The following is a 27,993-nucleotide window of genomic DNA, read 5'->3' on the forward strand; positions in this document are numbered from 1 at the left end:
TTTTTTTCTTCAGTGCTACCCTCCCTCCTTTTCTTTACTAAGTTACTTAGAAGACAGCAACGCTAGTGCGCCTCCACTCTTTGCAGAGATGCCAGCCATTCTCTGTGGGCTGTCTTCCCAACTTTGCCATGTGAAGCACAGATATGGAAGCAGGCACAAACCCCTGCTCACACCCCAGCAAAATGATCTCATAATGTGAGGAAAGAATGGGAAATAAAAAGCAAGATAATTAAGTTACAAAAACACACATAAGAAAGCCAAACCAAAAGCCCGTCACCCCACTTTTAGTGACAGGAAAACCTAACTAAAATAATCTTTAAAATCAGTAAATAATGAACTAATTTATATGTTTGCAGCTCTTTCAGAGTAACTTCTCTCAGATATAGTCTTTCTTATCTATCTGTACACAGCTAAAATCCTTGTCTTGAATTTTATTCTCCTGTTTCATGATTATTGCAACATCCCTTTTACCGGCATCAGTAATTACGAGTCTATCTCTCTCCTACTTAGAATACTACTGCAAACACCATTCTTAGTCCGTGTCCTGTCCCAAGTCTATCTCCTCAAGGTTTTTCCCCTGTCATCAATTACCCATGCCACGCCCCCCCCCCCCCCCCAACCTTTCCTTAAATATAGTGCCTTTTCTGCAGTTTCAGGATCCTTTCTGGCCCATCTCGATCTCAGCCCTCTTCTCTTCTCCATTATTGCAACGTTCATTTCCACTGTAGCTCAGCACGCCATGCCACTGCCTCCTGGGAAGTTTTCAACACATGCTCTATGTGCTGTTTCCCACTCCTCTTACCATGGGTGCAGAAAACTCCCCACAAAGATCCACAGAACTACCTCATTACTCTTCTAAAAACTCCTTAAACCACACGTTTTAAGAAAACCCTCCTCAACGGCAGAGCTGCTGCTGCCCTGAGACCGCTGCTGACGACAGCAGCCATTAGTGTTTTACTGCTTCCTTGAAATTGGGGCTGCCTGCCCAGAGCCGGCGGCTGCGCCTGAGCTCAGTGCCTGTGAGGCAGGATACTGACACCCAGGGTCCAGGACAATGCACGCCCAAGCGCAACAATAGCCTGTTGTTTTCAACACTTCCTTGCTGGGACAGTACCTTGAACTCTGAGGAGCTGGCTCATCCCAAGATCCAAAAGAAAAGCTTATTTGTTAGGGTAAACATGGGACATTGCTATAGAAAACAGGGATGTTACCGTTCAGACGCAAGATCTTAAAGGCGCCAAGCCAAACAGCTGCACCTTGACTATCATCTTCCAAACCTGAATACAACTCATTACTACTGCCACATGGATCGCACCAAGCCGTTAAGCGCAAAATCCAAACACCAGTTTGGTGGTGTTTCCATCACACAATGAAAGAAGGATCTTCCTGGCTGATTCCAGCATTAACATCACTCAGGAGATCTACAAACAACTTCAGAGATCCTTCTGTAATTTGCACCACTTTTCCTTCAGAGAGCTGGAACCCATTTCATTAATTCACCTGCAGCATGTATGTCTGCTTTCAACAATTTCTTAATTTCTCTATGCCTGCAAACATCAGAACAAGTCAGGTGGGTTGATTTTTTTAGTAAAAGGGTTAGATATTCAAATAAAAATGTGCCAGATCTAATAAAATTTAGTTTCAAGTTCTACTGTTCAACTATCCACATATACTTAAAAACTTCCTAATTACCTGAAGTATTAGCACAGATTACACAGGGAAACACCGGAATCGCTGTGATTTGAGGTTATAAGGAAAACACGAGACAAGTATCTCTCAGGAAAGGTTTCACCGCAGCTGATTCTGTCTCAAGAGACAGGACAGACTAGAAGACCCTTATAAAAGTCCCTTCCAACCCTATCTCTTACTTTTCTATTACAAAACTCTTAAAAAACTCATTCAAACAATGAAGCACAACTGAAGGTTTTTTCATTCTCCGGTGCATCAAGTTACACCGATGCAGACATCCATTCTTCCAGATGTAATTTCCGTTCCTAGTACCCAGAAAGCCATTTTACAAAGGAGCAGCTGATCAGACATTTTGTTAAAGAAGCTTTTTCCTCACTCTGCAGAATAAAATGGAGGGAGTTACAGGCAAAGCAGACAACACCGATAAATTTAATTCTGAAAAGTAAGTGAAAATGCTGCTGTTACCCGTTTGGTGCAGTCACATCTACATGACGATGTCCTAGTGAAATCACTGTGAGCATTAAATATAGTTAGCATTTATCTTAGAAAGGCAAAGCTGAACTTATACATTTTTCAAGAAAATAAATCCCAAAAGCAAAGCAAGGATGGCCAAGTTCAGCAGAATAACTGATGATGAATTAACAGAGCTACTGGCCACTGAAGAGTTTAAAAATAAGCCTGAAAGAGTGGATAAAGATTAGTGTTTGCTGTTATTATTCATTAAGTTTTATCAGGCACTATTTTTTTTCCTGTTATCAAAGTAGGAGTAAAAATGAAGAACTTCACATATCTTTCATGTCTGCAGAGGCAAAAACCCAAGCATTCACACCATAAGCACACCACAATAAGAAATGTATTGGTTTACCTACTCCACCAAGTATCTAGCAACACAGACAACTGATTACATATTTATTAAGACATAATTTTGTATCTTCCTTTTTTCTATGAGTTTTTCATTAAAAGAAAAAAGAAATAACATTCTTCCATGTATAATACTGGCATAAAAATGTGTTTTAGTTTCATTTTCTTCCATTATAATGCCTTTAAAATGAAGCTGAGAAAAACATTACTGCTTGACAGTCATGTTTACAGTGAAGAAAACTGTATTTTTCATTGGGCTTCATGCCAGTGCTGTAGCTCAACTGGTTTGGTAACTCCCACAGAAACCAACAACTAAAGATTAAACACAAACTCTGAGCAGTATGCACTCCGATCCGGTCTTTTGAAGCTGCGTTTCACATTTGCTCTCTAACTGCAATACCAACCATAAAACCAACAAAGCCACCTCTGAATCTGCGGGTAAAAGCCATGTTCATCAGGACGGCCGCAGGGAAACAGCCAAGAAGCAGCAGGCTCTCCACGCAGACCAAGGGGCGGGGCGTGCACAGGGCGTTTCACGTCGCAAAGCTGAAGTCTGAAGCCTGTTTGGGGTTGGGACAAGACTTGTATCCAAATGGCTGCACGGCCAGTGACTGCATATTATCTCTAATTGCAGGACTTCTTGCCCCTCCCCTGTTAAGCGTTATTGCAGCCAGGTTTATTGTATTATAATCCTTGTATTTTTAAATCACCTGAGATAGTAAGAGTCGAAGAAAAAGAAACAATGGTGAAAGCCACACTGCAGATATACCTGAGGTTAACACCTCAAATATCTGACATGACTTTTGTTGAGTAAGTATTTTACAAGGTCTTGTATGTTGCAATAAAAATAATTAAAAATAAGGTGAAGCATCTGTAAAGGCATATAAAGTTGGACTTTAAAAAGGCACATCCAGCAGACCTCCTCTGTAGCTCTAACAATAAATTACAGTATAACAGAGGAATAAACAAGCTACAAGTCTGACCACAAAGAGCAGTCCCCATTCCTCTGGAAGCAACAGGCACAGTTTTACCCAGACTTAGTATGAGCAGGCCTGTGTCCAACATTTCAAAGAAAAACCTACCAATTCTGCAAAACCACGCGTTATTCCACATGCTTGGAAGACCTAAACGAAAGGAGCCCACGGACACCAATGCCAGCCCCACCTGCCTAGAAAGGGATGGTGGCATTGCTGCAGAGACACTAAGGAAGGCTGAGATGCCGTATCGAAAGCAGTTTAGCACAGCCTTGAGCACCATTAAGACTGTACTGTTAAGCACTGTAAAGCAAATCAGGATCTTTCCCCCGCTTACCACAGCCTCAGCCTTATGATCTAGCAGAAAGACAGGACTCAATCATTTGAAAACAGCTGTTGGCAGGAGACTGGAGTGAATTCAGATGTGGACAACTGGTTCTTTAGTACTGGCCCTTCATCTCTAAGACTCCTGTCACAAAGCTGAAACGGGGAGGCCTGTGATTTCAGGATTGGGAGTTTTTGTGCTACCTGGAAAACAGAATAAGCTTCTGGTCATCTGCAACACTGAATGCTACTTTAGGTCAAATATCAGGATATTAACTGGATGCGACCCTATCGTACATTGTCTTCTGAGTAAGGTGAACATCAGCTACAAATCTATGGCATTCCCAATTTTTAAAGGTTAACTTTGAAGTTTTAGGGTAGTTACCAGGCAAGTAAACTACTATACACCCTTTTAAAAAATACCATAGCAAACTTACACATTCTATACAAGTTGGGTCTAGAGGGAGCTAACCTATACTCCTTTTGTCTCCAGGGGATATACACAAATTAAGTTATAGACTCCACACAGCCATGCACCTAATAAATATTTTTCATAGGCTCAAAAATAATAATTTTCATCATCATTATTGTTAAAAAAATGGGATCCAAAAAATGCCAAAGTGCTATCAACAGTAGGTAAAAGAACACATAAATATTATGATTTCACTCAGGAGTGTTATAACAGAGTAATATCTTGTTTGCAGAATTGTATCCATGCTCAAATTTAGCAAATGAGCTAAAATGCTCTGCAAATTCATGCTAGCATCCAGTGCTCTAAAGCGAAATCTGAAGTTTAGAAAATTATCTATAGTTCTAGGCAGAGTGAATTACAAGACTTGCAATGGTAATCCCCTAGAATCAGGTGGTTTTGTTTTTTTTTTAAAAAGATGATATTCACAGCTTGTCTTGCTACCTATCAAAAACCAATTATTTGCATAGCTAAAGACATGATACAGATGACTATGGGCTTTATTTATCTCCAAGGTAAAACTCTGCCAGAGCCAGCACCAAACTGATCCTGACCCAACTGATCTTTATTCTATCCATGTTGCAGAACAATTTTGAATCAGTAAGTGATTACCAAAAGCACATTATAGGAACATATGCTACCTGTAGCGTAAAGCAGAGAACATCAGCAGAAGGAAAAGGAAACCAGAATGGACACAGCACAGAACACAGGAAGAGATGGAGGTTTAAAAAAAGAGGTAAAGGAGAAGAGAAAGTGGCAATATGAGTAAATATATGTAAAAGACAAAGGGAGAAAAAAAATCATAATATGCACATCTAACAGGGTATAATTTGGGATTATTTCAAAGTACGTACAGTACTACCAGTGATCTAGGCAGTCTGAGGGCAGACAATACACTGCAAAACAAAAGCACTCCAACCAGCTTTACCTGCGCCGGCTCTGTACACCATGCCAGTGTACACCTGCATTTCAAGCACGTGAGCTGGTCCATCCAGGTCCCAACCTCACTACTTGAGCTCTGCGCCAGAGCTACAAACACCACTTCCTTCCCAACCTCAGCAGCTGTCTGCTTTCTGCCCTCCGCCCCACGCCAAATGCTTGAGGGTTTTCCTGCACACCCCTCTGCTGCTGCCTGCCTCTCCTCTCCAAAAGCAACCTATGGCACCTTGCTGCACCAGAGTCACCAAAGGCTCAAGCTGTCCATGCTCTCCTCGGTGCAGCCGTAACAGCCTTTGGGTAGACTCTCCTCTGAGCTCTTACCAAGCATACACACCTGGTTGCTTGATTCCACCTTGGTACAGATAAACGCTCCATCAAAATGCCCCTTTTTCTTCCTCTGAATCTTTTCATCACGTTTGCCTGGTGCCTTTGCCTCACTTACTTCAGTGAGCTGACATCTGTTCTCATTAGCTATTTTACTGCTACCACAAATAGTGTTTCCCTTCCCCAAATCTGTTGTATCTTGACATACATGAAAATTGTGAGCTTGGTACAGACATTTTTTCACGTAAGTGTCTAGTACAATGGGTATGAGATTTTGCTGAGAAATTTCTAGATAATAATACAGACATATATATATATAATATATATACACATACACATGCAAATGCATGGAATAAAGTGAAAAGCAGTAACGCAAACAAGATCTTATAGCATCATCCCATCCCCTCTACAAAGTGCATTCAGGCATGCACCCTCTATTCTTAAGGGAACAAAGAAGGGAATAACCAAGATGAGATGCTAAAGCTTCCATAAATGAACGACCCGCTTTGAGAAGTGAACTACTGCTTTTCAGGCAGAGTTGTGGTAGCTAAAGAACCTCTAAATGTGAGCCTGAGTGTTACCCCATGCATAAGAGGAAGGGCCAGGCACAGATCTGGGAGACACACAGACAAGCGGATGAGTCACTGGTTTGACAAGACAGACCAAGGGAAGGAAGCAAATGAAAAGCACAGGGACAGGTTGTACAGGGGATGTAAAAGGAGAGCGCAAGATTACTTTATCATGTAAGACACACCACCAGAAGGACTTTACTATTGCAAAGTAGTGGCCTTCCAAGGGTGAATTCTGCAGTGGCATTTGGTATATGCTGAAGGGACCAAGTAGTTTGTCTAAATATACACAGAAAGGAAGACTGCAGCTGGTGAGGAAGAAAGTAAAGGTCCTGCTTTCACACAGCAAAATAAATTTTAAAATCTGTTTCTGACAACTGTGACCTAGAGGAGATAGAAAGTGACAAAAAAATGGTATCACTTGCTGTGAGCCTGAGGAATCAGTACAGTTTAATTAACAAAGCAATGAAAAGCTCCTAATTTCTTATCCTCCACCAGCAGAAGCAAGCTTTTACTGGAGAATAAGCTCCAAGCCAGTGATTGAATTCAGTAGAATGAAACGGTAGGCATGACTGAAATAATGACAGTTTGGCACTGCCAAAATCATTCACAACTGCTTACTAATTAATAGGTAACACTTTAATCTGACAGGATTGGACAGCTTAAAGACAAGGAATAAACACGCATGAAGTCTGATCTATGGGTATGTCACGTTTTATTTGCCTTCGCTCAGACCCTGCAAAGATCTTAGCACATCCATAAATGTAACTCTTGTTCTTGGTTCACATTCATTTTTTATATTTATATCAAAAAGGGAGACACAGCACACATGAAAGAAAGGGCTTCGAATGCATGTTTTACCTATATAATTGTACACTATTTTCATTGTGTTCATGTAAACATATTTTGGTTCTTTATTCTAGTTGGATTTAAGCTACTAATAACACTGACTGTAACAAGGTAAATATTTCCTGCTTATTACCTTGCTTACTTATACAACAATTTCTGAAGTGTTTGCATTTTGTTTTGTTTGGAACAGATTTTAATATACTATGCAGTGCAATGCTGCTCCAGCATGGCACTATAAAGGACAGAAACAATATATGTGAACGCAGTTTATCTTCTTGCTTTGAGCAGGATCAACTATACTTTGCCCAACCCAGTATGTTATTTATCTCCAATAAAGGGAATTCTGAAATATCCCTCATCTTCCTCCAACATCTAACCACTGAGTTTTTCCCCCAATATCTCCAATGTCACATCATTTTTTCTTGCAGTAAAGTTGATTTCTCTTCATCATTCCCCCAGTGGCCATAAAGAAAAACTTATCATTCCCATCCCCTCTTTCACACTACTTTTTGTATTGAAAGGCTGGTATCGTGGCCGCCTTAATACATTTCTCTCTTCTACGCTAAAATAAATTGAGTTTCTTCAGCTGTTCCTTACAGATTTATGTTTCTTTCTAAGCTTATTATCCTTGTTCTTCCTTGGGCAGTCTCTAGCCTGTATACACCTTTCTTCAGGCACACAATATGAAATTTCAGGAAGGAAGATTCAGTTTAGATGTTAAGGAAAGCTTTATAAATGTAAAGGTCTGTGAAAAACTAGAATAGGTAATCAAGGGACAGAGCAGAGACTTCCACACTGGAGATTGTCAAGAAGAGAGATGTATCTATCAGGAAGGACACAGACACCACAAATCCTACCAACCACCAAAGGAACATAGATGACAATTTCATAAGCTTGTCCCATCTCCACCACCCTGACCAGCAGTGTTGAAAACCAGACACAACCATCAGGCCCGCACTTGCCAGCTCTGACAAGAACATAATAATGCCCAAGTATCAAACCACTCTTTCCTAGTTTTGCAACAATTTTACATCGCTGACTCTGTATTTAACATACAATCATCATGCAACCATGCTTCTTCACTGCAGCCTCTATAAACAGCTGCTCTCAGGTATTTTGCTCTCGTACACTTCAACTTGCACTTCTAACCCTCTGCACTTTACCGAAAATGCCATCGGGTAGGTTTAAGACACTAGAACTGAAGATGCTTTTGAATTCTGATTCCGGCCACAGGAGAATTTCTACATCTGTAAATTTACATATTTACTTTCTACTTTATTATGCAAGTAATTAGTAAAACTGCAGAGCCAGAACTGACCCTCAACAGGACCCTACTTCTGATGTCCTTCCAGTATGACAGCAAACTACTTATTTAAAGTAATTACGTGACCACTTAGTGAGAAATCTTATGATGTTTTAATGAGAATTCTGCATCTCCTTCTGATCATACTTATGGCTATAGATACAGACTGCTGAAATACAAACACCTACAGGGAGGTGGCACCTCATGACAGCACTTGCACACATCTCATGGAACAAACACCGTTCCTCTGCAGTGCGCTGGCTTTTGCATGCAGGATTCAGGACTGTGCATCCATAGCCACGGAGATCTACTCGCAGGGATGGCCTTTGTAACAAAGATAAAAGAATCAGCCTTGCAAAGACAGCACAGAAGCCATCACAGTTGCCTCAGAAAAACTAAGGTGAAAGCCCAGATCAGATCTTGCATATTTTGAGGTCTGACTCAATGATAAAGCTCAGGCTACCTACTTGTCTGATGAGTGGGACAATGACATCCACAGCAATCAAGAGGGGAAGACACTGGGGAGTGTTTGGGTAAGAAATAGAGGGCATTAATCCCTTTTTAACCCGTGCCAACCTTCAGGCTACACATTCGTGAAGAGATAGCGGACGAAAGTGACAAAAAAAGAGCTGAGTTCCAATGTGCGTTTTACAGGAATATTTAGGTTGTCAGGGAAAATGTCTAACACATTTGCTTGTTTCGCAGCAATCTTCAAAGTGATAATTAATTGAAAAATAACAGTTTCATAGGGGTACTCCTCCCCGTGTGGGAACAACTTTTACCAAATGCCAATTAGTAGTTTCCTGTTAAAATCAAATCAAGCTAGTTTTGATAAAGCTTTTTAATGAGAAATGGCTAAAGTATGAAAATTTCCCCCCCACATATTTCATATAAAATCCCAAACTGACATAATACAGTCTCACAGCTAACATTTTTGGTATATAAAACTCCCTCTTGTACTTCTGCATTAATTTCAAAAGAAATGTATTTACTAAATATTGAAATCATCCAATAAACAAAGCCTTAAAAAAACTGACAAAAGAAAATTATGATGTTGATGAAAGCCAATCTTAATCAGCCCCTTTCAGACGCTCCCAAAACTCATATTATACTGATCATTTATTCATTCTTCAAACGTATGGCAAATTCAATGATTCTGGAGCTAAGCATTGTCTACTAAATGCATCAGTAGTTCTGACTATTCATCAAATAGATTTAAAGATTAGCAGTAAAATACCAACAATGAATACGAAGAGTAGGTCACCTACAATTGCAGTATTTGTCATCTACAACTCTAAGACATCTGCAGCAATGAAACATCAGCAGCTTGAACTGCTAACATTGGTAATAATTTGGTTAAAAACAAAGTTAGGGAAACTTTGGAGAACAGATTTTGAAATCTTCCACTGTACCAGACTGAATGCTCTTGGCTATGAACACTGGTTTCTGTCTTGTGCCAAGCGACAACCTTCTTCCCAAGACATCCATTCTCATCCAACCTTCTGCAGGCATTCCTCATCCAAGTCTTTTCTCTTGCTTTTATTTGGGTTGATACCCAATGCTAAGTCTGCTCCGTAATTTATGCGCCCTTCACCCTGTTCAAAACACTAAGGCAACTCGATTGCCCCCCATACAGTCCTGCAGGCATTTACTGCATGTGAGATTTCCTCTTCGTATTTACACTGGAGACACAGGTACTCAACAAGCTTTTCAATTTTTTTTCAAAAGCACAAATAAGCAAACTGCTGCAGCACCTCTCATCCCCTATCTTGAGTGCTCACACTTCCACTCCATGCTAAAGTGTGTGCCATGCTTTAAATGCCTCAATTTTGCTCTTGTACTACTATTACTAGAACACAGCTTGCTGCACTACCCTCTGCAGTCTTTCTGGTTACGCTGTAACACACCACATTCCCACTTGTATTTTTCCCCAAGTAACAAAAATTTTGAGATACCTTGCCTTCTCATCTGTACCATTTCCATAACCCCAGTTTTTATCAACTCACGCTTCTCTTAAATGACCTTATTTCTAATATGTTCAGTGGTGCTGTCTGTCCCTCATCTTCTAGAAATCATCCACCCTGCTTCCCGGAACAGCAACACTATCTGTGAAATACAAGCTGGCTGTTTATCTTCTGCAGTCATCTCAGCCATATTTTTCACCATCCAGTTCATGGTTAGTAATTAAAAGAGAAGACTATAACCATGTTAATCTCCTGCTTTACAAACCACCCTGAACATTAGTGAAACACCCTGTAGTGATATTAACCACTTTTCCACAGAAAATGCAACTCTGCAGTATTACCCATAGGTATAATCTGACTCATGAAGTGGAGCACCTCTTTGTGACTGATAGCACGGCAAGTTTCGAAATTGTCCTGAACTTGAAGTAGTTGTGCATGAAATGCTGGTAATGCCTAAGACTGGCACATGTCTCTCTAAGGTGTCTAAATGACATGCCTAAGTGTGCTGGGTCCCTGTGCAGACAGAACCAAAAGCCACACACGAGCTTCTTCAGCTCTTTCTTTTCAGTATGATAACTGCACGGTTTTGAGAGCAGGAGAGTTGCCCCACATCAGTATCTTCTCTACTTCCCTACTGACAAATCCCCTTACAGTCCAGTTGGGGTGGATGGGTCTTGTGAGCTCAGGTTCTACAGTCTTCCTCCCCTTGCACCTTCTGTGGGGATATTAAGCAGGGAAGATTATTTCCATTACTAAAACATTAGTGTTGGGGGAAAATGGGAAAACTGATGGCAGGGAACCACAAAAGCACACAAATGACCAGCAATTTGCAGGAAGATCTGTGGTACGGGGTGGCTCAGGAGTGCTCCAACTGGTGCCTTCACCTTGCCTTCCTCTTTGTTGAACACCATCTTCTTGCCTGTTGTGTACTTCTAAGGTTTAAACGTGCTCAATGTTTCCTTCATAACCTGCTGTGTGTTATTCTTTCCACTAATATCAAATTCAAAGCCCGCTTTCTGAGCTAGGTATCCCTGCCACTTCTCCAACTTATTGTAGCAAAACACAGATACTAAAAATGGAAAGGCATGCACTTGGGGATCGGTGGCGAAAAAAGCAGGAAACCAGATTAAGAACAAAATGCAAGTTACTAAAGTAATTCTGAAGCGAAGTACATATGAGAGGACAAGGGGAAAGAACAACCGATTCACGTGCTAAGACACAATCTGTGATTGAATAAATTTTCCTTGTGACATTACTGGATTAAACCACAGCTCCAGAGTCAATTTAAAACCTGCGAAGTGGCAAAGTAGCAGACAATCAAAAAAGCAACACGATGTCAGAAGAAAGAACACTACTTACATAGTCTTAGCATCACTAGCTCATTCAATGAAGATCAGTGATGTCAAAATCTCAAAAGTCTTTCTGCACATGGAAATAACATTTTAACTTTTTTTTATTAATTTGCATACAAATTATCTAGTTTAACTCCACTTAATATGAATTATAGTCTCAAACAGACCTGGGACAGTCACATGATCCATCCTCTTGCTCAGACCAGAGGCAACTGTACCCTCATCACTTCTGACAAATATTTGTCTTCAATGATCGTTAAGACACACAATGACAAGACTCCGTATCTTCCCGAGACCATCTATTTGAGAGCTTTCCTGGCCTTCCTGTAACAGATACTTTTCCATTTCCTCACTTGCATCTTCCTTGCTGCTCGTTACTTCTCGTCCCACTTTTCACAGACGTGGAAAACAAATCACCTCCTTTTTCTCTTTACCAGTGCTTGCTGTTAAAGCAACACTTGCCTCTGTCTTCAACTTTCCCTCCAGCCTTTTTTGGGACTAAACTATACCAAGTAATTAAATGTCCCCACCAGTCAAGTTTTAAAGACATCTGATCACTCTCATTACTCTGCTCCAGACTCTTCTGAATTGGTCCAAAACACACTTGCAGGCAACTAACCAGTGTTTTAACAAAAAACACTACTGAGCATAGTGAGCCCACACTACTTTGTCCAAGGCTGTGTCAGGCATGGCAAGTTAAATCTTCACACCCCCTTATGCAGGTGGAAACTTGGTGAAGCAACGGCCCAGTGGAAGCTAAAATTACAAGTTTCTCCTGCTCTTACAGCTTCTTGCAGTGATAGGGAAGTGAGTAATGGAAACGCACCACCACAGACCACAGCAGGGAGGTTTCAGAAGGTCTTTGGTAATAACCAGCAGCTCTGGAAAGAGGAATGGGAGACACAGGCATGCTTTCATAGCAGGGACTACTGCTTTACCGTGGGGAAGAGTAAAAAGGATTTGGACTTAGAGCACTATGAAAGGAGGTATCATAATTTGGTGATTCAGGAAAAAAACCAAAAAGCACCAAGAGCTGTGTGCAATGCATTTCAGAAATGCCAAAGCATACTGGTCTGCTCCAGCACGATGAGACAAAAGCAATGAACAGAGGTGTCACGGGCTTGCTTGCTTTTATGCATCTGTATGAGCAACAAAGATAAACACCGATTTATTTCAGGATCCTCAGGAAAACAGGTTGTTAAATCTAAATGTCCTACATGACATAGAAGCAGTGTACCAGTGCACAGGGAAAAAAGGGGGGCTCAGCCTTGGTCCTGGGGACTTAGGAGGCCACAACTTTATCTACCTTGGGAGCATCCTGGAGGTGAAAGCTGGAGCCCTGACAAGACAGAAAAGCTTAAAAACTCACTGGGACTGCACAGGGGATCCATGCAAGCCAGCCAGTGAATGCCTGGCAGAAGGCATCCAAGCAAGAGCCACTGCTGTGTATCAGTCAGACTGCCTAAGAGCAGCAAAAGGACAGAGATTTTTTTGCACCTCTTCTGGGAGGACCTAAACCCTCCTCTCAGAAAGCTGTGATCGCCCCTCTCCATTTTGCGTATCGAACCAAAGCAAGACACCACATATAGAATATGAACTGCTCAGGAAAGAGCAACCTCTGAGCCTGTACAGCAAGCGCTGCATACTGCTGAAATCAGACAAAAGCGCACAGAGCCTGCATGCACAGTGCTGCCACGTGACATGAGGCAGGCTGGGACACGTACTCCCAGCAGGAGCCCAGAAAAGTTGCAGCTCCTTTGCGAGGCTGGCAACCAAGGTTTTATGCTGTGAATGGTATGATGGAGAGTCCAGTAGATAAAACAGGGAAGTCTGTAGTTCAGCAGACCCATGCCAAAAGCCTGAAAGGCTGCTCCTGGAGGAAAGACAAACGTTGCTGGCAGCTGGGTGCTCATCAGAAGGCAGAGCTGAAACCAGCAAAACTTGAAAAAACAGAGGACTGAGAACATGAACCTGATTAGGAGTTTGATCAAGGATTGCTGGATGCGAGCTGTGTGCTTTTGGACTACTGCAGTGTCTTCTTGATCTGCCTTCACATATGAAATAAAATCATCAGCAAAACGCAAAATACAAGGACACACTTTCAATACTGCTTTTTAATTGATGTCCGAGAGATTACACTGACATTACCAGCCTTCTTCAAAATTCTGCATTTTTAATCGTCATTCCCAAATAGTTTCTGAATAGTTGTGGCAAGTGACTGTTCTGGTAATTATCTACAATATTCTTGACAATGGTCCATGCTGAAAGGTTAGAGGGACACATCGAGAGCAGGGCAAGAGCAGTATCTCGTAGCATGGAGGAAGGAAGGCGCAAAAGTAGGAAAAGGTCATTGCTCGATTAACTGGCTCCTACAAGATCCAAACCAGCAGGACTGATTTTTATTTTTTTTTAATATATATATTCACAAGGCATGGCGTAGTGGTGCAGCAACAGCAGCGCCTTAAGAAAAACTGACCCTTACTCAGGCAGAAGGATGTCCTCTTCTGAAGAGTCACTCACACAGACTCCATGCAGCAACAGGAATTTCCCTGCTGATCTCTCTTAGAAGTACACCCACAAGACCTAACAAAATCACAGCATAAGGTAGCATGGTTGCAGGCTACCTCTTAAGGTTACATTACTCATTTGGGCTCAATACACTGTACGTGCAAATGAAAGTAGGAACATCAGTGCTTCACTGCTAAGAGAAAGCATGGATTTTAACATAATCTCTTAACTTGATGGATTTCTACCTAACACAAATGTTATCTCAAATCATCACACCCAGAAAAATACAAATGTTCTTTGAAACAATACTAATGATAACCTAGACACTGGCAGGTACCATAACTAAGCTGTCCAGCTAAAATGTGAGAAAAATTGACAATATGAGGTTTTGCTTCACAAAACCCACAAACAATTTTAATATACTGCTGTATAATGGTAAAAGTCTCTTGGAAGAGCTGACACAAACCTAGCTGAATGTTCAAGTTAAAAAAAAAAAAAATGACCACATTCCCTCAGAAGAAAATGCTACACAATAAACACAAATAAAAATGCAATTAAAGTTAATGGGCATTTCAAAATACTTTGCAGTTAAAGTTTAAATGAAAAATAAAAGTTAACCATATATGTACTTAAAATTGCTTCAATTTGTTACGCTTAGAGTTGTTTTTTTTCCTTTCAAATTTATGAACCCTTGGTTAGTAGAAAGTTGGTAGAATTTTTTGAAGAAAATAAAGAGGGAAATTTTTGCTGTATTTAAGTTTTTCTTTGTTTTCAGTTTTCTAATACTCGTGGGGTTTTTTCCTCTTCCTTTTCTCCTTACTGCTTTTTCTTAAAAAGATAGGAACAATAACGATATAAACCACATAAGCTTCAGTAACTGAAAATAATACCACATTTTTAAATCCCTAGTAGTATGAGTTATTAAACAGAAAATGGAAAGCTGGGCAAAAAGGTGAAGTACTGTATCTTATTACCGATTCTCTCATTTAATCTATTTTTCAGATTATTGAAATATTTTGATGTATAAAAAATAAGGATATCTGCAAGTGAAGACTACAAATTACACACAGCGTCTTGTGCATGAAGTGCCTTACATATGTAAATGTATGCAAACCCAAGACTCGCATTTCACAGGCAGTTTCTGCAGACAGAGTGACGAACTATGCAATTTGCAAGGTGAAATCTATTTTATTTCCCTTTGACACCTAAAGGGTACCTTCAGCGAGCTGTTTCTCACTGTTGTGGGAGACCAGTACTGGTAAGTCTTGTCAGTATTTTACATGGGAGGAGAGGCAGGAAAGGGCTGCAGTCCTACATGGTACAGACCCCTCAACACTTTTTTGTCCCCTAAGCATGTAGGGCACATCACATGGCAGAAGAGGGATCTTCTTCAATCATGCAGCAGAAGAGGGAGGGATGCCTGGTCACTAGGCCACATCAGAGTGGCAAGGACTCACCTGCCAATGAAAGGGGGGGGTGTAGGTCCCCTCAAGTCACACCATATAAAACATTTCGCTTCTCCAGGCTTCAGCACAGAGCATGGCAAACAGCAGGAGTGAAAACAGGGGGCTCTGTGCTCCCCTGGTTGCAACACAGCATCCCAGGCGCTGCTGTGCGAGCCACTGGATGCTGCTGCCTTGCTCATTCAGCTGGTGGTGGCATAAGAAACCATGCTGAGCACCAGTGTGGGACTGGGGGCTCTCACCACACACCCCACACCCCCCGCCAGGTGCTGCCATGGGGACAGACATGATTAAGAAACAGCAGCATGAGGTGGGAGTCAAATGAAAATGTCTTCTGCAGAAGTGAGAGACTCAACAAATCTGATCACAGCGTATGCTGGAAGAAACTTCACAATTCATGGAGTCATTCTCGTCCATAATTAACTGAAAATTAATTACAGAATCTCAAAAAGAGCATAAACTAAAAATGGGCCAGCATACCTTCATAGTGCAGTTGCTCACTCTGAATCTCTTCCAATAATTAAGTCTCACATATGTCACTGGAGTTTAAAAAAACCCAACAAAACAACAAACAAACAATGATTCCCAAAAATGTTTGGGGAGTCCTACTTGTCGAAGGGATATGTCTGTCTGCAGTGTACACACATACTTTCTAGAAATGAGGAAGATGAATTAACATGGCGTTTGGCAACTTCAGCTTTGCAGAAATTACAGGTTGCAGGTGCTTTTTATAAAATCAAAACAAAAACTGAGACAAGAACATAATTAGGTAAATTATTTGCTGACTTGATGAATAATTTTCTAAAGATTATTAGAGGAGCTTGGAAAAGGCTTCAATTTTTCAACAAACAAAAGGAGAAGATAAACAATAAAACTGCCAAATTAATTTGGTTGAGCATTCATGAAAAGGTGTATTTTGTATCACTGAATTATACATATTACACAAAAAGCGCTTAAGGTTCTTAAAGCATGGCATGCTGCCATACATCAAAATATTTTTTTTTGAAAAAACATGTTAGCATACCGAGAAGTAAAAACTATGCCATCAAAACAAACCTGTAAAACTCTGACACAATAAACAAAAGAGAGAACATTTTAAAATTACTGAGAAAGAATATAATCAAAAGTAAAAAACCCAACAAAAACCAACACCAAAGAAAAAAGATCAGTAGAATAATTAGAGATTGTTCAAAAATGTGCTGCAGGAAACACGGAAGCTCTCTTTCTGATTTCCAGTTTTCCACTACAGAGATTAGTATCTTCAGTAACAGTAGGAAGGGAATCACAAACTTTCAAATTACAAAATTTGCTTTATAAACCACCTATTGCAGTAACTGGGAAGAGCTGGGTGGCAGCCTGGGACCTTTCATTCCCATCTACAGACAAGGAAAGCTGCAAAGGAGAGTCAAGTTCTTTTCCAACCCATGGAGACAGGACCTTGTTCCCTAAAGCAATACTTCTTCTAGATCAACTGGAGGGTTTTTTTTTAATTCTTATTTTTAATTAAAAGATAAAACATAATTATGTACAAGTGGAAAGAAATGTCCATGTCTTCAGCAACTTGCACACATTTCAGACCTTGAGCTATGTTTATGACCCTTTTGCCTATCATCTTACTCTATTTCTCATGAACCAAACACATAGGCATCTCTGACACAGTTTGGTTTTTGTGTTTACCTTTACTTCCATTTGGAGGGCAAGAGCTTAGATTAGATCTACTGCACAAAGAGCACAGCACTGTGCAGTGTGACTCAGCTATAGACAGTACTATGCTGCAAACAGGACTTAAACTTAATTGCATTTATAAATCCATTTTCCTCCAGCTCTTTACTGATCACACTGCCTAAGAAAATACTTGCACATTTTGCCTATAAGTCCAAATTAGAAACAGGTAAGAGTCCATTTTTATCAGAGTAATGTATATTCTTGGCAAAACTAGGCTCACCACATGAAACTGTAAGCTGTGATGCATCTTCATAATATTAACATACTCCAGCGTGTTCAAGCTAATTATGAAAAAATGTTATTTAATAACAAACCTTGGAAATTTAAATGAAGAGAAAATTACTGGTTTCAAATACGCATTAAGACCTCTTCTTTCCATTTCCACCTCCCTCTTTGTGATGATCTTCACTGTATCAGAAACCCCCTGCAACAGCACACGGAAGCTCCCAAAATTAAGTCCGAGATGCTGTGCTGCTCCACTGTAGATGCCCAATGGAAAGCTCTCCACTGGGGAGGAAAGTGGCCTAAGGAACACAAGGCCATAAGCTACCAGTATTTCCTGCCAGACAGGGGCTGGCTCAAAGGCTGAAAGGTCCATCGGCATAAGGTGGCAGCCCTTGGAGCCCTTGAAACAGTAACACTGTCTCTGGGCTGCAGGCACTTTACATCTCTCTGGCAGTCCTCCCCTCTGCCTCCAACCCGGCCCTTCTCTCCAGGACCATGCAGAGGGCACGGCATCGCACTGACATCCAGAGCCGTGCCCCTACTATACCTCATTCATGGCAGTGATGAAGGACCTGCTTGTGCTAATTTAGCTCCTTTATGTGGCATAAAGGGATCAAATCAGGAATGAGATTTTCACCTTAGTTTCTCTACATGAAGAAAATCACCAAAACAGTTAAACAGCAAAGCTCAACCGCATGCCAGCTGTACACTGCACAGGCAGACTTGGCCTTCTAGGTCATTAAATGCAGATCACTAATTATAATTTCCAGCAGAATACCAAGCTCCAGCACAAGGGAAGATTTTTCAATGCATTCCTCATTTACAGTGTTCCAGCGAGTTAAAAAAAAAAAAAAAGCAAGCAACTCCCTCAAGCAAAGCCTACCCCCTCCCTTGCTTTTTGCAGAGGACACTGTGTGAACACGTCCTTTGAAACACACCAGGAAATCACAGTGATGAACTCATGACACTGCAGACAAAGTGTCATGTGTTGCTGATTCAAAAGGTTATCAAGTCGGATGGCAGCCCTGTATTTTGTTAGAGCGCTAAGCACCCGCGGCTGCCCAGGAAGGCAGGCTTGCAGGAGCTCTGCTGGCACCACACAGGGCATGGCAACGGAGGATGCCCTGCACTGGCTGCTAGCAGGCTGCAGCAAAATTTACAGCACTCCACAGAGATGGGCTTCCTGCTCCACATATGTTTTCAGCATCATTTTTTGGGAAGAAGGAGCTACTACCATGGAGCTCTTGTTTCATCAAACAAAGGTGCTTTTCTGCTTTCCTTGGTAGATTCAACAGTGCAGGTCAAAATCAAGGGAAAGCCATCAGCCCATAGCATGCCACAATCTGGCCCCGTTTTCCTTTGGGAAGCAGAAACAACGGTCCCAGGGGGCAACGCAGCATCTCAAAATTAGGAAAGGGGTTGAAAGAGGCTTAACAGGTCTAGTCATCAAAAAAAAAGTAAGGAATGCCTTGCTTGAGTGTTTCTGCCAGGAGACAAGCCAGAAAAAAAGGAGTCTGGGAGGTAGAAAAAGGTACTAGGCAGCAGGCAGAACCCAGGATTTTGCATACAACCTATGAAAGACAAGCAGCTAAATCTGTCTGTAGAACTAAACTAAGCTACTAGGAGAACAGGTCCAGGAGGATAAAAAGCAAATTGTAAGACAGGACACAATTTGAAGGAATTCATGTGACCGTGTCAAGTTTTCTGGAACTGTGGAAACACTCCATGGGAAGGGTCACTCTGCATCGAAGGAAAGGACTTGCAGCAGTATCCACACCCTCGTTCACAAACAACAAAATAAACCTAAGAGTGGTGAGAAAAAGTGATTTGTAATACAATTTGCTCAGGTGATGACTTGAAACAAGATGCCCAACTGAGGCACAGCCAGAATTGTGTAGACATTGCAATGGAAGAATTAAAACAATGAAAAAACTATTATATGTTTTTCTGTCATACTGTTTTCAAAGTAATTTTGATAATTATTAAGAAAAGGTTTTGTCTTTTTGTGATTGGTACATGAACAATGGAGGAACAACATCAAAATTACTGCATATCCAACCAGTTGCAGAAATAAATCAATATAAACGTAGAATAAGCAACCAAAGAGTTGAGAGGTGTGAATTTGTGTGTGAATTTGCTTTCATGATGGTGTAAAACGTTTTTTGCTATTTAAGAGAATGCTTATCACCAAAAAAAAAAGCATGCAATACTTGAAACCCTAACACTTTCAGCTGTATGAAATTCCACTAAAATTACTGTCATCATAAAACACCCACTTTTCGTTTTTTGAGCCATAAAATACATATCTCTAAAACCTGATTTAGAATGACAATAGAGTTTATTAGCTATTAAGCACTTATTCAGTATAATTCCACCTTAAACTTTTGAGATTATGCAGCTGCCAGAACTATAAAAAGGGTGCACATTTCCAATGTTTTTGCCTAATCAAATTAAGAGACCAAACTATTAATATTCTGCTTACCTCCTAAATTCATTCCAGCTTGCAGACATTTCTGTAATCGACAGGCTGGGCAGTTCTTCCTCCGAATCTTATCAATTATGCAGTCATTCCTTCCCGCACACAGGTAATTGTGCTGTCCTGAATGAACCAAAACCAAAATGCATTATTAGAGGATGTATTTACATAATTCCAATTTGCTCTTCTCTGTCGTTTTGAAGTCATTTTGAGCTTCTTATTAATGCAGACATTCCCAATCTCATTCTCTAGCCTTTCCAATAATCTTGTACTATGAGCATCTCTTCTGTTTAATTTGAGAAAGAGTTTCGGTGCATCACCCAAGAGAGAGAGCTCATTACCTTTTTTTAAGCAGGATTGAAATTTTTCTTTTTGCGATAAACAAACGATTGGTTTGAGCTTTTTCAAATCTACTTATACATGCCTCATCACAGAGCAGCCTGACAAGTCTTAGTTTTGGTAAGAAACAGAGGGCCACTCTCATGCTAAAGTTCACAACCTAGAGCAGAAAAACAAAGTACAGGTTAACTTTCTCAATATACCCCACCCTCTGCGACCAGTTCAGAGTGCTCGATTTCCGATTTACTCAGTTACCTTCTATATAGCAGAAGGTTTCTGAAGGGTTTACCAACACAGGCTTGAATCACAACTGTATTATTTCAGTTCTATAAAGCCCCACAGAAGCACTCCCGAGGAGACAGCAGGTATTTAACACACAACATTCAGCAGAAGGGAAATACATGGCAACCAGGGAAATAGGCTGGCATTTAACAACTTGGAGACTCAAAAGGCATTTTGCTTTGTGGCAAGAACATAGGTTGAGCAAACACACACAGTGTATCAGACAAGGGCACTATCACGTGGACTTTTCAAAGCAAGGTACTTGAATCTGATGTAGAAAAATAAAGGAAGCCACGAGGGGGTTGGTGCAGCATGACAGATTATTTTAGCTGCCTTGATCCAGAGGTGGCACATGGACATCTGGGATGAGCAGAACAAATGGTTTACAGCAGACGTGACAGAAAGCAATGCAGAGGGTTTCCAGAGGAAGGAAGAAAGGAGAGGACAAAGCACACAGTACAACAGACTGTAAGGCAAGCTGCAGGATTTGCGAGCACGCACAAGAAAACAGTCTTGTGTAAAACACAGCAGCGTGCTGTAGGCTTACGTAGTGGATGCTGTAAGAACTACTGAGCCTCAGGGACAGGCATTTTGGACATAAGGTAAGAAACTCGTAACTCCTAGTTCCTAACCAAGATGTCTGAAATGCAAGGTAGAGGGGTAAAAATTCAGATTGCAAACGCAGTACCACCAACCAGCAACTAAGCAGAGAGACTCCTAAACACATAACGAACGAAGCAGGCGAGATGTGCAGAAACCCAAGAGTTGTACAAATAACACTGACGCCAATGACTGAAGCAAGCACCAGCCACGGGTGGGGAGAGGAAGCCTGGGCAGGGCTCAGAAGTAGGGCTGCACTGAAATGCGCAGGAGGTTGACGTGTGCAGGGAGTGGGAGCAAAGATGCAGGCTTGATAAGGGGACAGAGCTGCTGTAGGACAAGAGGTATAAAATACGTTTGCCAAGATATTTTCCACAATAAACACATGCTTCCTAAGGGAAAGACAAACAGAATATTCACAGGACACTGGAGACCTGGCTTCTGGTTTTTTTCTCTGTCAGGAATTTGCCTTAGAACTTCAGGTAAGCCATTTTCTATCTCTGCATCTGAAATCCCTTCACCCTTAACCAACCTTCAGACAGTGAACTGAAATTTGGGCTGTTTCCTGTATCTCTTCACTGAACATCTCACACAAAGAAAACCCATCTTCTTTGAGTAAGCAGTGTTACTCTAATATCACTCTCATTTAAGTAAGGTACTGTAATACCACAAAGGTATCATCATATAGATAATGCTTTAGATGTTTAAACAACAAGCAGATGGGCAAACAAGGGTTTTTATTAAGGGACCTTACCTAGCACTGCGACACAGATGAAAAATAGTAAAACTCAGGCAAAATAATTCATGAATATGAGCTCATGAAGTTACATCAGGCATAAAATCAAGTTGTATGACATAGTGACAGCACTAGTATCTATCAGCTGGTCTTTAAGTAGGCCTGCTAAACAACAAAAAGATAAAATTCTCAGCTAATCACAAAATGAAAACCTGCTTATCACACAATGTTTATTTTATGTCATATATATATAAACCAGATACACATGAGAAATATCAACTTAATCCCCATTTACATTTTTCCTCTGTACTGACTTGAGCACATCTCCTAAAGAAATATCATGCAGATAGCATGAAAATAAAATTAAAGTAGAAAACAAAAGTGTTTAAAATAATGATATATAGTATAAAGATGGTTTATATGCCCTTACAAATACTGGTATACTATCTTTTTGTGGGGCAAGGGGAAAAATGGTTATTTTCTGCTAGGAATGCAAGTACGATTGCTCAGTGCTCATACAATGTCCTTTGCACATCACAGAGTACTGCAATACCATTTTTAGGCTTCCACAGGCGGGTGCAGGCTATTAATATGACAAGTCAGCTCTAACGCTGCAAAATGAACCCTGCTGCAGAACTACCCTAAAGGCGGTTTGTTCTACGAAATTTTACACCTGTTAAGTTAACATTTTTCACTACTGCTTTCAAAAGCTAATGGGTTTACTAAAAAGAGGTTAACGTTTATGTATTCCAGGATAATTACTTGGGTCACATTCTTAAATATTGTGGAAATGTTTATTTGATTCAATCACTATCACACTGTGACTTCCTAAGAAATATTCCCACAACAGCAGAAGACTTCCGCAAGTCACCCTTCAGATGGTTTAGATAGCCTGCAATTATTACTTTCTGAACTACCTACTCTAGACCAAATAATTTCAGAAAACATAACAGCGAATATTCATCAATTTTTGAATCATGCATCTCTGAATACTAATGTACGGTACAAAATCTGTAAGCAGTTTTTCGAGTAAGCAAGGCAAAAGTCTTTCCAAAAAGCAAATGTCTTGTATTTTTTTTTTAATTTTCTAAAAAAAATTAAATAACGACAGTTATCTTAAAGCTTACATTAATGGAAGCAACTTGAAAACCATTAAAACACAGACTGGATCAGCATTCAGGCAAAGCCTCTATGTAGAGTGCAGCTATGAAATAATAACGAACAGGGTTTCAGTTTAAAGTTTATCATCTATGATAAAAGAAATGCCTTCAGAATTCCATGCAATCAAATATGGTACCTTTCAAATAAAAGCAAATTTGTCAAATAAGCTAGTAAAGCAAAGACACTCATAATGAATCAGTATGTTCCATTTGTGTAGCATGAGCCTTGTTCATGCCCCTCAACTTCAGAATCAAAACAAAAATCTACACATCTGAAATTGTTGCAGCTTTCAAGACCTCCAGGGCTCTTCAGGATCTCAACAAGGCGAGGGAGACAGTCCTGCAAAGAGGCTGATGTTTTTGTGGTGCTAGCTCTCCAACTCCTTCAAGACCCCTATTGATCTGCTTGCGTAGTTTGTGTTTAGCTTAATCCAGCTGTTCCTTTTATCCGGTTTAATCACCCACAAGTGGGCTGGAAAGCAACAGAGTAGATATTGAATTCTCATCCCCCATGTGCTAAATGTGTTAAGATGAAAGTAATTTTTACATATGCCACCATTAAGTTCACTTATACGAGCTAATTTCTGCTCCATCTAAAATACAGTTACAAAAGATGCCAGGAAAACTTCCTGATCAAAATAAATAGTTAATAGGTACTACACAGTTACACACTAAGAAACAGAGATCTGTCCTATTCACAGCAGAGCCAGAGGAATATTTGAGTTTGCACTTTCCAGGTGCACTTTCCAGTGACACAATTGTCGCTACTTACCACAGAGTGACACATCCAAATGTACGCACAAAAATACTTCAATATTTCCAACTCTCTCACCTACAAAAATTCTTTAATTCTCTGCTTTTATAGGCTTACAAAAGAAAATAAACCCAAAGTATTAATGAAATTCAATCTTCCCTCTTTCGACATTTTCTTGAACAAGCGAAATTCAGGAGTAAAGGAGGGGAGAAAACAAGCTGTTCTTATTTGGCCTATGATTTACTGCCAAAATGAGGCTGTAGCAGCAGTTGTGCCTTTCCCCATTTTAGAACTCCAGCACAATGATTGAGCCACTGGTCCCAAAAACTGCCTCGCTAAGATGAGCTCATGTGCAGAGCACTGCTACACTCTTCAAGGGGCCATGACACTTCCAGACATGTAAGGCTGCAATAGGAATGGGGTATAGATATTTCTTGTCAGTAATATTTCTGTTACTGTCTAAGTCAAAATTAGAAGATTACAGAAATTTGTGAGATATTCCACGTTTTATCTTCCTTCTAAAAATTATTTTTTCTCCCCAGTTTTTGAAGTCTAAGTCAGGAACTGCAAATCATTAATGAGCCTTCTACATTTCTGCTGTCTTGTTAAAATAGCAACTACTATGATCAAATGTTAAATTTTGTAAGAAAAAAAAAAAAAAAAAAGCAGCTTAATGCTGGAAGAGGATCCAAAGACTTTAATTCAAGCCCACTCATGGAAGCATGACAAGACTAGCTTAACAGTTCAGGGAGGTTGTATATTATTTTTTCTTTCTCTAAATTTGTCTTAAAACCTTCTGAGGAAAGGTATTCTGCAACTTCCCTATAAGCCACGTGATTAGGCTAGTGATTAGCCAGCCTTGAAGCTGTGGTTTTCCCTTTGCATTTAATCCAAACAGGAGTATTTTGCAACTGAGAAGAGATGTTAGCACTCCCCCTAAGACATACAGAGCAACAGATCACCACCTTCTTACAGCAATCTCATGGCTATCGAAAGATCTTTGTTTCCCATCTCTGCTAGACTAAACAAATCCAGTGCTCTCAATCTTTCCTCATAGGTCATGTTTTCTAAATCTGTTGTCATTCCTCTTACTCTCTTTCCAGCTTCTTTCATAAAAACAGAGTGCCTGAAAACAGGTGCATTTTTCTTGCTGAGTTTCACCATCACTAAGGCCACCAAAATGGTTACTTCCCGCATCTTGCACACAACAGCTCTGCTAATGCAATGCTGCACCAGATCTGGCTTTTGGCAATGGCATTAGGTTGCTGACTCACACTCGCTTGCACGCCACTAATGCCCAGCTCCTCTCCTGTGGCACTGTTGCTTTCCACATGTTCTTTTCTGCTTTTACCTGGGCAGCCAACTCTCTTTTTTCCTCTGCTAGAGCTCTACGCCCACTGCTACATACTCTGGGAAAGGTAAGGGAAAAGTCTAAAAGCCATTCTGGGTACACTATCTGAAACTGGAGTGTGCTTTAGGTCCCAAGACAAAGACATGATTGAGGAAGCCTAGCAAAAGGACAGGAAAGTGAGAAAACAGGAGTGGCAGGTAAAGACCCAACAAAGCAGAAGTTTGAAAAAACCCTCAACTTTTAAAATAGCCTCTCACTGAAGCACATCAAAACACATGTAAAATGCTCAAAATTTCCTTCTTCCTCCATAATGAGAATTAATACTTTGACTCACAAAATCGCAGGCAAAGTTATCTTCTCCCTGCAGGCTGCCAGAACAGCCAAGCCTTCTTCCAGGGTTTGAAAGGAGCTCTGCCTTGCAGGTCTGTACGTTGAAACCAGGATCCCTTTTGCAGCTTCTGGGCTGGACTAAGGGCTTAGATTTCTCCGTATTTCCCAAGTACGAAGATTACCTCCATGATGACAATGATACATGTAAAAAAGCCTTACAGCTTGGCACCTGCTTGAGCAAGCACGTGTATGTGTTAAACACTATGACCTGGGCATCCTTAATGCAGGGGACTCCACTAAAGTTCCTCTTGCTGCTCCTATCAGCATTTATCAGCATAACCACCCATTTTACTGAAGCTGCTCCAGATAACAGTAGTGAATGAGGGGGAGAAAAAAACCAAACATCTGGGTTGAATGGCTGTAATTCTACATTAAGTTTCCCTCAATTTCATAAACGTTATTTACTGCTCAACTCTGTCCTTCTCCTTTACCCACCAGCCTGTCAGACTGCACAAGAGCCAGCCCCTGCAACTCCTCTGACCTGGGCTACAGACCTTCTCTGCTGTAGGAAAGAGAAAGAAAACATGCTGCAGAATATCACCACTATTTTCTAAGGGAAGCCTCTTACCTCAAGATTATCTGGTCAGCAAACAGAACCTCGTTTTTTCTGCTTTCTGGTATAGCCCTAATGAAGGGCTTTGCGTCCTACAGCAAGAAATCACATCATCTGCCCATCCTAACCTCTCATTTGTGCTCACTGAGCTATGTAGTATGTTCCTTTCATCCAGCACCAAAACCTTCACAGGTTTTGTGAAATTGATGTTATCTCTGTAATCTACATTGTTATCTCTGTAATCCACATAAGCTCTTTTAATTGATAAAAATAATAATAATAAAAATACTCCTTTTAATGGCCAGTGTATAAATAAAATTACTGCTAAGACTTGTCACAATGATTTTCCACATACAGAAAAGGATTTCTGTTTGACACGAGTTGTATCATACTATCAAGAAACAAACAGCATATACCTGAGGCTTTTATTTCACCATCTGCAGCTGATAGGTACTCTCAAATAAATCAGCACGGTAAGTACAATGATGAATCTCTTTCCAAATTTTAGTTTTCACAAAGCCTCTATTTCTTTCAGTTGAAAAAAAAAAAAAAAAAAAAAAAAGGAAAATGCCTGCTATTTAATGGAAATCAGAACAGCATTTTCATTTAAAAGGTCCATTTGCTACACAGTTGAGGGCGCTTTTTTTTTTTTTTTGGTAGCAGTTGACAACTGCCCAGCAACAGCAGCCTATGTTTGCAGTCACTATTTTAGGCTACGTCACATGTCAATTACATAACCTTGTTTTACTGCTCTTGAACTGATTCGAACAACCTGGGAAACCGATTAGGGCAGTCCCTCCCAGCCGGCCATCCACATGCGACCGCAGGACCCGTTCCCCCTGCTGCAGCTCCCAGGGCTGCAGCCACAGCAAGTCCCGCTCTCCCGAACTAGTTACTTATTGCTAGACCCGAGACATGCGATAATTAACTTCCTCAGCTCTGTTTAAACCAGTCCAGTCTGACTATGGTAAACCTGGTTCCTCACACTGAGATTTATATGTAATGCAGAATAAGCTTATAAATGCCACAGACAAGGTACAGAACTTAGATATGAATATTGCCCCTTCATTTTATATACAAACCCCAAGCACTCTCTATTTTAGATACTGAATCTCTGGGTTTCCTAAAATTCAGTCTGACTTCAGTATCTAGCTCCCTTATTACTCCACAGCTTCATTAATCTGACTGCATCATTCTCAGACAACATGCTTTTCAGCTGCAAAGGCTGTATCTGACAACTGCTGAAGCCAACAATATTGATCTATTAACATTATTATAGCGCGTGCTTATAACATAGGTATAGTCCAAATCCTCTGAAGCGAGAATATAGAGCTTTTCCTCCTTCATGATAAATTAAGAGGGTTAATTAAAATTTGTTTTGATTTTGGCAAATTATTTGCCACATCTGGGATATTTCCTGCTTGCTTCTCATTCTCAATTACCTTCTGCTACTTCTAGATCCAGGACATCTTTCAGTGTCTTTACCCTTTTATATTACTGGATTAATTTACCTACCATTTTTATGATATTTTGGTAAGCCTCCTTACTTTCTACTCCCCCCTCCTTTTTCTCCAATAAAATTTATTTTCTAACCTTCTCCTTTATCTGCTTTCATCTTCAGCCTTTCATTCCTCTCCTGTTCCACAACTGTTTCTTCAGTCTTTTCATTTACCTTCTAAATATACTATTTCCTCCATTCAGCCAGTAATAGGTGATTCATAGGGCACATTTACACTGCAGTCAAAGGTATAGCTACAGTTCGTTTTGCATACCCAAGCAAAGTATATTAAAAGTACTTGGGACACAGAAAAAAA

At 40.5% G+C, this 27,993-nt stretch overlaps 1 protein-coding gene across 4 annotated transcripts in view; it reads right to left on the reverse strand.

Annotated features, from left to right (window-relative positions):
• NR3C2 (nuclear receptor subfamily 3 group C member 2) overlaps positions 1-27,993 on the reverse strand; it is a 214,271-nt gene that overhangs the window by 39,440 nt on the left and 146,838 nt on the right. For all 4 annotated transcript variants that reach the window (XM_080373728.1, XM_080373727.1, XM_080373726.1 and 1 more), the window contains one exon: positions 20,021-20,137. In XM_080373728.1, coding sequence (XP_080229854.1) covers positions 20,021-20,137 — 117 coding nt within the window. The remainder of the gene's footprint in view (positions 1-20,020; positions 20,138-27,993) is intronic.

This window comes from Falco punctatus, assembly GCF_963210335.1.
Source record: "Falco punctatus genome assembly, chromosome: 1".
Classification (NCBI taxonomy): Eukaryota; Metazoa; Chordata; class Aves; order Falconiformes; family Falconidae; genus Falco; species Falco punctatus.